The 12,906-nt window shown below is 40.4% G+C and overlaps 1 protein-coding gene across 3 annotated transcripts in view; it reads left to right on the plus strand.

The window, feature by feature from the left end:
• The window catches only part of LOC109952150 (galactosylgalactosylxylosylprotein 3-beta-glucuronosyltransferase 2-like), an 89,903-nt gene that overhangs the window by 54,701 nt on the left and 22,296 nt on the right, over positions 1 to 12,906 (plus strand). For all 3 annotated transcript variants that reach the window (XM_020587046.1, XM_020587045.1, XM_020587047.1), the window contains one exon: positions 3,504 to 3,652. In XM_020587046.1, the coding sequence (XP_020442702.1) occupies positions 3,504 to 3,652 (149 nt within the window). The remainder of the gene's footprint in view (positions 1 to 3,503; positions 3,653 to 12,906) is intronic.

Raw genomic sequence — 12,906 nt, forward strand, 5'->3', positions numbered from 1 at the left:
CATCGAAGGAGTGGCTCCGTAAGAAGCATATTAAGCTCCTGTAGTGGCCTACTCAGTCTCCAGACCTGAACCCAATAGAAAATCTATGGAGAGAGCTGAAACTCCGTGTTGCCCAGCGACAGCCCCAAAACCTGAAAGAGCTGGAGAAGACCTGTATGGAGGAGTGGGCCAAAATCCCTGCTGCAGTGTGTGTGCAAACCTGGTCAAGAACTACAATAAACATCTGACCTCTGTAATTGTAAACAAAGGTTTCGGTACCAAATATTATGTTCTATTTTTCTATTGTATCAAATACTTATTTAATGCAATAAAATGGAAATAAATTATTTAAAAATCTAACTGATTTTTTGGATTTTTTTTTTTTGTAGATTCTGTCTCTCACAGTTGAGGTGTACCTACGATTAAAAATTACAGACCTGTCCATTCTTTGTAAGTGGGAAAACTTGAAAAATCGACAGTGTATCAAATACTTATTTGCCCCACTGTATAGCCACAATACCAAGAAGTAGTTTATTTGTCCTTTTTTCATCTTCATGTCACACACTCAATTATTCAGAGTAAATTCCAGCGGATCAGTTGTGGATTTAAATGTTAATTTTAAGTTGGTGTGGACATTACAGTACATTTGGGTACCTGATCTCGTGCTTCCCAGCTTACACACGAAAATTTCAGATGCACCTGCAACAGCTATCAGAGGTGTTCTGAGTAGGTGTTATTGCTATTTCGGGTCTAAACCAGCACCAAAACTGCACTGCGCGGTCTAACTGGAATTGCTGCGCCTTTCCTCCAACCTAAGTGAAAGGCAGGAAAATACCAAACATGCAGTATTGTTCAAAATAATAGCAGTACAATGTGACTAACCAGAATAATCCAGGTTTTTAGTATATTTTTTATTGCTACATGGCAAACAAGTTACCAGTAGGTGCAGTAGATTCTCAGAAAGCAAACAAGACCCAGCATTCATGATATGCACGCTCTTAAGGCTGTGCAATTGGGCAATTAGTTGAAAGGGGTGTGTTAAAAAAATAGCAGTGTGGCATTCAATCAGTGAGGTCATCAATTTTGTGAAATAACAGGTGTGAATCAGGTGGCCCCTATTTAAGGATGAAGCCAGCACTTGTTGAACATGCATTTGAAAGCCTGAGGAAAATGGGTCGTTCAAGACATTGTTCAGAAGAACAGCGTACTTTGATTAAAAAGTTGATTGGAGAGGGGAAAACCTATAAAGAGGTGCAAAAAATTATAGGCTGTTCAGCTAAAATGATCTCCAATGCCTTAAAATGGAGAGCAAAACCAGAGAGACGTGGAAGAAAACGGAAGACAACCATCAAAATGGATCGAAGAATAACCAGAATGGCAAAGGCCCAGCCAATGATCAGCTCCAGGATGATCAAAGACAGTCTGGAGTTACCTGTAAGTACTGTGACAGTTAGAAGACGTCTGTGTGAAGCTAATCTATTTTCAAGAATCCCCCGCAAAGTCCCTCTGTTAAAAAAAAGGCACGTGCAGAAGAGGTTACAATTTGCCAAAGAACACATCAACTGGCCTAAAGAGAAATGGAGGAACATTTTGTGGACTGATGAGAGTAAAATTGTTCTTTTTGGGTCCAAGGGCCACAGACAGTTTGTGAGACGACCCCCAAACTCTGAATTCAAGCCACAGTACACAGTGAAGACAGTGAAGCATGGTGGTGCAAGCATCATGATATGGGCATGTTTCTCCTACTATGGTGTTGGGCCTATTTATCGCATACCAGGGATCATGGATCAGTTTGCATATGTCAAAATACTTGAAGAGGTCATGTTGCCTTATGCTGAAGAGGACATGCCCTTGAAATGGTTGTTTCAACAAGACAATGACCCCAAACACACTAGTAAACGAGCAAAGTCTTGGTTCCAAACCAACAAAATTAATGTTATGGAGTGGCCAGCCCAATCCCCGGACCTTAATCCAATCGAGAACTTGTGGGGTGATATCAAAAATGCTGTTTCTGAAGCAAAACCAAGAAATGTAAATGAATTGTGGAATGTTGTTAAAGAATCATGGAGTGTAATAACAGCTGAAAGGTGCCACAAGTTGGTTGACTCCATGCCACACAGATGTGAAGCAGTTATAAAAAACTGTGGTCATACAACTAAATATTAGTTTAGTGATTCACAGGATTGCTAAATCCTAGAAACAAAAACGTTTGTACAAAATAGTTTTGTGTTTGTACAGTCAACGGCAGACACTGCTATTTTTTTGAACACACCCCTTTCAACTAATTGCCCAATTGCACAGCCTTAAGAGCGTGCATATCATGAATGCTGGGTCTTGTTTGCTTTCTGAGAATCTACTGCACCTACTGGTAACTTGTTTGCCATGTAGCAATAAAAAATATACTAAAAACCTGGATTATTCTGGTTAGTCACATTGTACTGCTATTATTTTGAATACTGTACCAATGTGCAAAAAAGTAAATATGTAAATAAAGCTTCTGGTTTGATGCATTCAATTGTGAAGCTCCACCATCTGAAGCCCCTTAAGACATGCACTATTTTCCGTCAGTCTGACAGCATCTGAACGTGTCAGCTTCATGTCTGAATGAGCACCCTGGTCATTTGTCCTGAAAGCTATGATTTCAGTCTTACTAGGTCAGACAGTGACATTTACATAGATGTGGTCACATTAAGACACAGGCATATTTGCAGGTATGGCAAATATCAAGTATGCACCATGACAATTTTCATTTTAGATGGAGTTAACTTGTTTTAACTGTTTCTTGGCAAACAGGAGTTTTAGGAGTTACAACACAACCTAAAACTGTTGATTGCCACTGTCCTTTACTGGGTACTTCTGAAGTTGTTTTCCTGCATTCTCCACAGCTCCACCTGTGAACAGTGTGTTCCATCAGTAGAAGGTTAGGTAGAGGTGGAGGCACAAGGGAGCAAGAGTTTCATGGTGTGTCACCTTCAGACCCATTGCCTTAGGGTCAGACCACATGTCAGATGTGTGAATGATGTTTAGTTAGTTGCCTGTACATAATGTAACTATACTGTATAAAGTGAGCCTGTGTTTGAGCCATTAATTGTAACTGTACAAGTCATGGAAGATATTCTTAACTTTTGTTTCACAAACCTAATTACTTTTCAACCTTAAAAATGTATTGCTGTAAGACAGTTTATGATTAAATTGTCAGTCACTTTCTTCCATTTATCAGTTTTTCTAATTTGAATAAATCTGGTTGCTCTACTGCCGTTAATCCATACCTTTGCTGCAACACAGCAATCATGAGCATTTTTAATGACCTTCTCGAGCTTCCCTTGTCAGATGTACTACAATATTCACAAGAAAATAGCAGGCCCCGTTTAGATGAATTTTATATCATCCATATTATAGTCATTAGATACACTAATCATTTTCTGCTGTGACTATATTAGACTCATAATGTTCTTTTAATACAGGACATGCTGGCTAAGCTTGTCTACCCCTCCTTCTCTTCTCCCTCCTTGTCCCTTCTCCAGGTTTTGCAGTGAACCTCCAGGTGATCCTGGCAAACCCACAGGCGCAGTTCAAGCGGTCCGGCTCCCAGCCGGGGATGCAGGAGTCTGACTTCCTCAAGCAGATCACAAAGGTCCCCGAGTTGGAGCCCAAGGCCAACAATTGCACACGGGTCAGTAATCAGGCACTGCCATGGCAACAGGCTGAAGGTCCTTTTGACTAATAATGCTGGCCAAGGACCTTGCAGCTTCATGCTCATGTCCATGACATTTACCATCTGTGTTTTATAATGCACAGTCATAATTTCTAGTCAGCATGTAAACAAGTACTAATACATTATTCTGATATGAACAGATAATGTGCTTTGATAGATGCAGGCAACAGCCATATTTTTACTGTAATATTTCCATGTTAAAACCAGACAGAGATTCAAAGGGTCCTTAAAAATCTTAAAGCCAGAATTTAGAATTTCAGGCCTTAAAATGTCTTGCATACAAGGTTGATAGGGCTTAAAAATATTGCTCATTTTGTTTGGTTTATTTAATGGGGTTTTTTTTGTAATTTTGCATTAACTCTGCACTTTAAACACTAAAAGAATCTGGGCTCATTACTTTAAGAGTAATTTATTCATATTTACCATGAATATTCAACAGATTTTTCTTAATATCCTCCATATTTTTTTGCCAGTATGGATATGAAACAGGTCTTAAATGGCATTCAGCGTGGTCTTTAAAAATCTTAAATTTAACTTGATGAAACTCACAGAAACTCTGTCTGAAGGGTCAAAGGTCATGGCAACAGTGAAGGTTTCATTTACCAACAAGGCAATATGGAGTTATGTTGTCTATAAAAATTTATCTGATTATTCTTTTACTTCTCTGTCTGCTGTTTGATTATGCAAGTCAGGATCGATCAGTTATGTAACAAGTATGTTATCAGACTGCATTGCCCTGTGTATTACACTTGTAGTGGACAACACAAACTAGGGTTTAATAAAAGTCTGATTTATTAGTCCTAATCTAGCACTTGTGTGGGGGGGTAAATAAAAATTGTCATAACACTGGTGTAGATGGTAGGATCTGATACCAACTAAATTAATTCTGACAAATCATCCCAATTTGAATAATCACTTAATATTACAATTATTCTGAACAGAATAGTAGCTAGATAGGTAATTTGGTAGTTAGGGAACCGAGAACAAAATCACTCCTCCTGCAATGGAATAGATAAAGTATTAAAGAAGATTGTCACAGAGTCAGTCAGTCATTGTTGGTCACAGGGTACAGTCAGAGTCCAGAGTCCCTCCGGCCAGGCCTAAAAGCACACTCACAACTGCAGCACCATCACCCCTTCTTCTCCTAACCCACAGCTGTCCTAACCTTTTATTTTCTCGTAGTTACACAGCCTTCTATGGCCTGAGTGCACATTTCCTTTTTCTAAACATGAACAGAGCACATGAACCGTTCACTTAACCTCTAGAGTCCTGAGCTTTGGAAACCCAAGCTGTGCGGTCCTCATATGAGGACGCAGGGACTCTAGAGGATAAGGCCGAAGTTATGTCCATTCCCCATTTAAGGAGGAATTCACTCTGGATGTTTACCCATAAATTAAACAAGAAAGACACAAGCAAAGATATCCTTGCTTGAGCAAGAGAAGAGAAGAGAAACAGATCAAGCTGACAAACACTTAGCTCACCCTTACATAACTATTACAAATAATATCTATATATGAACTACATACCATTCTATTACATATTACCTCTGGACTGGTACCTTGTTTGTTTTTAACCACTACACTGGCCACCATGACAGCAGTAGCTAACCAAGGGGCATCTTCCCCGACTATTGATAGCATGAGTCATTCTTTAAGCTTGTGGCACAGTCCAAACTTAGACACACACAGCCTAAATTAGATAGAAATGGGTTATAGAGTTATCAATTGTTGTTTGCTAGTTGTGTGCTTGGACAGCTTAGATTGATGCAGCTCATCTGAAATCACCACAGCCACAGCTATATGAAGCCACTCATCCTCTTGACAACCATCACAGAACTGCCTTAAAGGACTTTTTGTGATTAATGGATTCAATTATGTTTTCACCTTTCAAGAAATATGTGAGCTAAAAGTGTCATGTCCCCAGTTGTGCCATACAAGAACAGAGTCAGCAAATGAAACTTCATTTACAGGCTTTTTCCTTTGGTTTCTTTGTGTGTGTTTTTTTTCCAGCAGTTTTGTCAGTTTCAGTTTTGATTGTGTTTGCGGTAATGGTGTTGGTTTGTCATAGCTTGATAATCAGACTGAACTGTGTGATGTCATGCTCACTGGTCATTTTCTTTTTTTGGCAGCAGTGTTAGGAACGTTCACACAGAGTGAGTGAGCGGAAAAGAACAGACCCAGATGGCTGACTTCAGTGCAAACAGGTTTATTGCTGTACAATATTTACAAGTGAAGTGGTAAGGTAGAATGAAAACTATGACGTGGTGGGACCATGTGCTGATGAGCTAGCAAAATAACAGAGGAAGGATGGATGTGGAGAGACGGGCTGAGCTTACGGACGCTAGGGTCACTCCCGGTCTGGCCGGTGGATGGTAGATGACTGTGTACCGACCTGGCTGGTGGAGGCTGGAAGAGTGGTGTGGAGTAATGGTCTGGAGGGAAGAAACTGTCCGTGGAAAACTGGCCGAGGAAAAACAGGCTGGTAAAAAAACTGAGGGGAAGATACGCAAAATAGTCCAAATAGTAATGCAAACAAAACATGAGAAATAAATGAGGAGGATGGCGCTGGTTGTCAGCCTGAAGTGCAACAACGAACTGGCAGGGAGTGAAAAGTGAGTAGGGTGTAAATAAGGTGAGGGACTGAGTGAATGCAGCTGGTGATAATTAAGGAAACAAGTGGCAGGTGTGCAAGGTGGAGTGAGCAAAGACCGAAGAAGTGAGAGAAGAAAGCGAGAAGGCAGGTGCAGCCGAGCAAACCTGACAAGCAGTGACAGATGTATCAACCACATCAATGGTATTTTCAGTGAACACAAGTGTGGTGTGTTTTCAATTTAAGTGAAGCAATTTGCATATTAAAGAGCTGTTATTTCACTTACAGAAACCTATGTAGCTTCATCAACCTTTTCTACGGCTGTCACTGGGAGCAGTTGAATTCTTAAAGTCTTCAACAGGAGCAAGGCTGTTAAAACAACTAGAATGAGAGGTTTTTTTCTCTTTAGCCATTTTAAAATATTATAAGCATCATAAGTAAGACTATTTTTGTGTCAGCAGTATAGCCTCTCAGGTGCTCACTGCAATACACTCCCACAGTACGATCAGACAAAACCAGACTTGGGTAACTGAGGTAATAATGGGATCATCCACACAATCTGCTCTTTCTAAAAACAACAAAAAATGAAGTCAGTCCACCAAAAGAGAAAAGATGGGGGTGAGAAAGAAAAAGAGCAATCTAAAGGACAATAAGAATACAAAAATGTTTCAAAATAAAATAGTTTGAGCAACACTTAAACTATAGTAATCTACAACATTAGTAAGTAAGTAAGGTTTATTTATATAGCACCTTTCACAGATAAAATCACAAAGTCAGCAAAGCACAACACAAAACAACAATATGCCAACAACACCAACAGATAATATATAAACTATGATAAAAATAAAATAAAACCTAGCTATCAAATCAACTAAAAGCCTGACTAAACAAATGTGTCTTAAGCTGCTTCTTAAAACCACCAACAGATTCGGCCATACACAGTGACAGGGGCAACGCATTCCCCATGAAGAGTCCTAAATGTTAGCACTAAAATTTTAAAGTCAATTCTAAACCTGACTGGTAACCAGTGAAGTGAAAATAAGATATGTGTAATATGAGCTCTTCTAGAGGTTCCTGTTAAAAGCCTCGCTGCAGCATTCTGCACCATCTGAAGACGATTCACAGTTGACTTATTGCAACAGATGAGAAGGGAATTACAGTAATCAAGATGTGCAGAGATAAAAGCATGGATAATCATCTCCCGGTCAACCTTTGATAACATTTGCCTTAGTTTAGAAATATTCCTCAGGTGATAAAAACAATTTTTTACCACCTGTCTTACGTGGCAATCAAGAGACATAGTCTGATCAAACACAACACCAAGGTTTCTGTGGCTCAACTGGACAGAGGAGCCCAATGAACCAAGGCGTTGTCTGATTGATGGAATCTTATTATCAGGCGCAATAATCAGCACTTCAGTCTTATTAGGGTTTATGTGAAGATAGTTACTGTTAAACCAGTTTTTGATGGATGACAAGGACTCTAACAATGAAGCTAAAAAATGGAACTCAGTCATTAAAAGAGCAATAAATTTGAACATCATCAGCATAAAGATAAGACACCTGCTTAAAACGGCGAATTATCCGACCAAGAGGATAGATATATAACAGAAATAAAAGTGGACCCAAGACTGACCTATATGGAACACCACATGACAAACCAGCCACATCTGACAAAACATTATTTATAGCGACATTAAAAGTTCGATCACTAAGATACGAAGAGAACCACTGGAGGACAGATCCAGAGAACCCTAGTTCAGACTGAAGCCGACCTATCAAGATTCCATGATCGACAGTGTCAAAAGCAGATGTTAAATCTAATAAAACCAGGACTGTATAGCGACCGGAGTCCGCGGCCATCCTTATGTCACTTGAGACTTTAAGTAAAGCGGTCTCAGTGGAATGTATCTTCTGAAAACCCAACTGAAATTCATCGAACATTCATCAAACATAAAATTCATTTATTCTGCTCCATAAAAGTAATAAGCTGTCCTGCTACTGCTTTTTCCAAGACCTTTGCCATAAAATGCATGTTACAAATGAACATGCATTTTTCAACTACATGACCCCATTATGAACATGTGTAGAAATGAAATACACTGACATTTCAACACATACATTATCACACAATTACTGTATTTTGTAATATTTGCTTCACTGTACTGTTAGTTTTGCTTAAGAGATCATTACTGATTAGCCTAGGGACCACCACAGATTCTTGTGTTAAGTAACTGAATTAGTTGTTTGTACCTGATAGAGGATGTGTTCAGAGATTTAGAGGGTTCAGTGAGCGGGGTGTGGTCAGGGCCCAGATTTTATGCTGAAGATCAGGCAAACAACACCAGACCTGTTGGGTCAGTCCAGCCCTTGCAGGTGTGGTGCGACAGCATAACAGGACCTATGTTATAGCTTTGTTGATAAATATTTCATTTTGTCAAGTGAATAAGTAGAATCAGCACTGTATTTACTGTATGTACCTCAGTCTAGTAGTAGTGGAGGATGGTGGACTTTGGCCCTGGAGACTGGGCTTTGCATCTTTACTCCCTCATGTGGTTAGCTTTGGGCAACAAAAGTAGTCTGGTTAAGGTTAGGAAAAGTTTGTGGGTTTTGTTAGATATTAATACAATGTGTCTTGTGCTTCAACATGGCGGATGCAACACCAGCATGTGCACCTGGAGCTCCTGTGTTTGCTAAAGGTCGTCTTAAACCAGAGATTTGTACAACAATAGATGGCAAAGTTATAGTTGAGGATGAGTTTCTACACTTCCTCTCTGTAAAAATAAGAACTTTAAATCAGGATGAGATAGTTTTGTTGGCAGTTAACACCTTTGATACGGAGTGGATTGAGGCCTCCAACAAAACGCTCTTTGAAGTCTGTGTCACTACACAGCGTAATGTTTCTTATAAAGGAGTGCATAAAGACGCTAACAACGTTAAGGCATGCCTCAAGGTATAGAATGAATGTGGGGAGGATATCCCTAGATTTGTGTCTCATTACTTAGATGAGCTGCCACCAGTGAATTTCACCAACATGGACGTACGTATGCGGTCTGCTTCGCAAAATGGAGCATCTTCACGCCGAAATTATTGCAATGAAGCAAGCTGCTCACCTGCAAGCTGAAGCTAGCGAGGGTCTGCGGGCCGTTGCGGTGGATATGAACAAGCGGGTGTGTGCGCTGGAACTGCGCGCAGGCCAGGGTGGCATGTCGTTGGACTCGGCGGAGGCTAACAGCGCTGATTCCGTGGTAGGTGAGAGGAGGGACATTGTGTGTGGCCTCAAAGGGACTGAGGGTCAGGTGCTTCTTGATGTGGATGGAGCTGCCCTGGTGGAAGGCTCCGGTGGAGCAACACCATTGCCCGAGTCACCAATGTGGAGCTTGGTTGCGAAACGGGGTGAACGTCAGTTAAGGAAGCAGGCTGTTGCCAAGCCTGCGTCTCGTGTAGGTACAACCATGGCCGGTCAGAGAAAAGTTGGCAAATCTCTTGTGGGCACAGGATCAGCTGGAAACATTAAGATGATTAAAACTAAGCTGGTCAGTGTTTTTGCCTCTAAATTTTCACCTGATTCGGAAGCTGAAGCGTTACGTGCTTACTTGACACGTCTCACAAACTCTCACTGGCAAGACTTTTTTTCTAATAAAATAAAGTATTCAGTGGTAGTTTAAGGATTTCTTTGAATGGTCATAATCTTGAGGCAGTTCATATGAGCTTGCCTGATATCCACCGGTGCCCCCACCATATTGGCAAAATGTTATATTGCCTTGTTTATTACACTGAACAAAATTATAAACGCAACACTTTTGTGTTTGCCCCCATTCTTCATGAGCTGAACTCAAAGCCAATAAATAATAGGGAACTTAATGTAATATCATACAACTGTCATGGCCTGCGCTTAGGCAAGAGCGTGGAGGATAAAGCTTATCGCACTGTTGTCGATGAGCTGTTGGAACAATGTGACATTTTGTGTCTACAAGAGACATTCCTTGCTAAGCAGAACTTAAGTGGTCCATTGATGATGGCTTCCTCGGTGCCGGGGAACCAACTACAGACCTTGGGCTCGGTATCAAGCGAGGAAGAATTCCTGGAGGTGTGGCTATCCTGTGGTCTAAGAGGTTGGATTCAATAATTAATGTGATCAGGCATGATCTGGACTGGTGCATTGCAATACACCTGATTCAGGACAATAAGGAACTGGTGATTTTAAATGTTTATGCCCCGTATGAATGTAGCCAAAATGAGGAGGAGTATTTGAATAAGTTGGCTTTTATCAGCTCTTTTATACAGAGGCTTATACAGGCTTATGAGTGTATATATTGTTGGTGATATGAATGCAGATATCTCAGACAAGAACTCTGTTTTTGTGAAGCATATGGTGCATTTTTGTGCTGACAACAATCTGATTCTGTCTAGTAGTGAGCTTTTGCCAATCCAGAGCTATACATATATACTGTAAGTGAGGCCTGGCATACAACATCGTGGCTAGACCACTGTATTGCGACAGCTGATGCACACGCTGCTTTGGAGAATATCTACATTTTGTATAATATGTCTATTTCTGACCACATTCCTGTAAAGTTGGCCGTTAGATTTGATTTTATACCTATTTTAATTCAAACTAACCAAAAGCATGAAAGGTTGGATTGGTCTACTCTTTCTGCAGAGGATCTTCCTTGTTACTGTTCTGACACTGATAAACTATTACGTGATATTAATGTACCTAGAGAGGCTGTGATATGTACGGACTTTAACTGTACTGCTTTTAGCCACAAGGCTGATATTTCTTGCATATTTCTTCTAATATTATTTGGGTGCTGATAGAGGCTAGTTTGCCTTATTATGAAAGAAAAGAGGCACGCAAAATTAAACCTGGGTGGAGCACTTATGTGGCTGAATATCAGGTTGGAGCCCGTCATGCAAACAACTTCCTGGGCCCTGGCTGGTAAACCCAGATATGGGCCTATATTTGAACTTAAAAAGCGTACAAGTGCAGAATATAAGTATGCTATAAGATTATTACGAAAAATAAACCAAAGCTGAGGTTTGACTCTATGGCTGAAAATCTCCTAAGGAATAATATGAAGTCATTCTGGAAAGATGTTAAACATATTAACAGCAGTAGACTTTCTCTACCCCATACTATTGATGGAGTTTCTGGCCCGGATAAGATAGTTGAGCTCTGGCGACACCGCTACTGCAATCTATTTAATTGTGTCCCTAGTGAAACTTCCTCTATAGGTAGGGTTGACTTTGTTGATTCTATTAAAACATATGAGGTTTCTCAAACAATACGCAATTTGTCAGCAAATAAGTCTACTTGGATGAACCGCATTTCTGTAGAACATCTTAAGTATGCTAGGTTGAGGTTGGCACCTCTTTTAGCTATTTGCTTTACTTCTTTTGTTATGCATGGGTTTATGCCTGACTCTTTAATGTCAGTGCTGTCAGGTCCGCTCAGCGCGACCTGCCTCTTTCTTTTTTTTTCTCTCCCGCTTTCCCTTTTTGCGGGATGGACGCCTCAGCTGTGTCGCATCAGGTAATTAGTGACTCGTGGTTTGGATCGCACAGCTGAGAGACGTTAGTTCATTAGTCCTTTTCTTATTTAAACCTCTGGCAGACGCACAATTGTCGCCGGAGCATTAATTCAACTCTAAGCAAAGCATCATTTATGTTTCAACCAACTGCTGACTAACTATATTTGTTATAATATACTTATAACCAGGAATTGTTGAGAGGGCAATGAAAATAGGACAGGATGGAAAACAGCTATTAGTCACGTTGTTCCTGTGCGTTGCCAATAGACATACGTGGTGTTCTTTTTGTTTGTGGCTGCTGTACGTATCTGACGGTGATCTTCCCAGCCGTGGGTACCTGACAGCTAGCGCTACACCTGCCATACCTGGAGTTCTTTGTTTTCTGCTACTCATCTGCTCGTCCTGGTCTCCTCAGTCATCTCCACTCTGCCCTTGGTTCAGTATTATTCATTGACTCTTATGTTGTTACTTTGTGTTCTTTATTCTATTAAACCTCCTTTTTTGTACTAGCACCTGGGTCAGCCATCTTGAGTCCAACTCCAGTTCTCCCTCACCCTCCAGGTGAGGGGGAGTCAACCATAACAAGTGCTTTTAGTCCCGGTGGTGAAGAATAAAGCAGGAAAGGTGGGCAGCTCAGATAATTATAGACCCATTGCACTTGCTAACATACTAAAGTTGTTTGAAGAAATTCTCGAGTAGGTTTCATAATCTTATTGGCTCTACTGATAATCAATTTGGGTTTAAAGCCAATCATGGCACTGATATGTGTATTTTTGCTTTAAAATAACTAGTCAGTAAATATAAAAGTAAAAATTTGACCATATTTATTTGTTTTTAGATGCTTCTAAAGCTTTTGATCGAGTGAATCATAGGAAGCAATTCCAGAAACTGTGTGACGCTCGAGTGCCTAAATATATTGTAAGATGCTTGTCATATTGGTATGCCCACCAGACTATGTGTGTCAGATGGGGTAATTGTATATCTGCACCCTTTCAGACCTGTAACGGGGTAAGGCAAGGTAGCCTGTTGTCCCCGATTTTGTTTAATTTTTATATGAATGGTCTCTCTGAGGAGCTAAATATGTGTAGAA

Source organism: Monopterus albus, unplaced genomic scaffold, assembly GCF_001952655.1.
Source record: "Monopterus albus unplaced genomic scaffold, M_albus_1.0 scaffold436.1, whole genome shotgun sequence".
In the NCBI taxonomy this organism is placed as follows: Eukaryota; Metazoa; Chordata; class Actinopteri; order Synbranchiformes; family Synbranchidae; genus Monopterus; species Monopterus albus.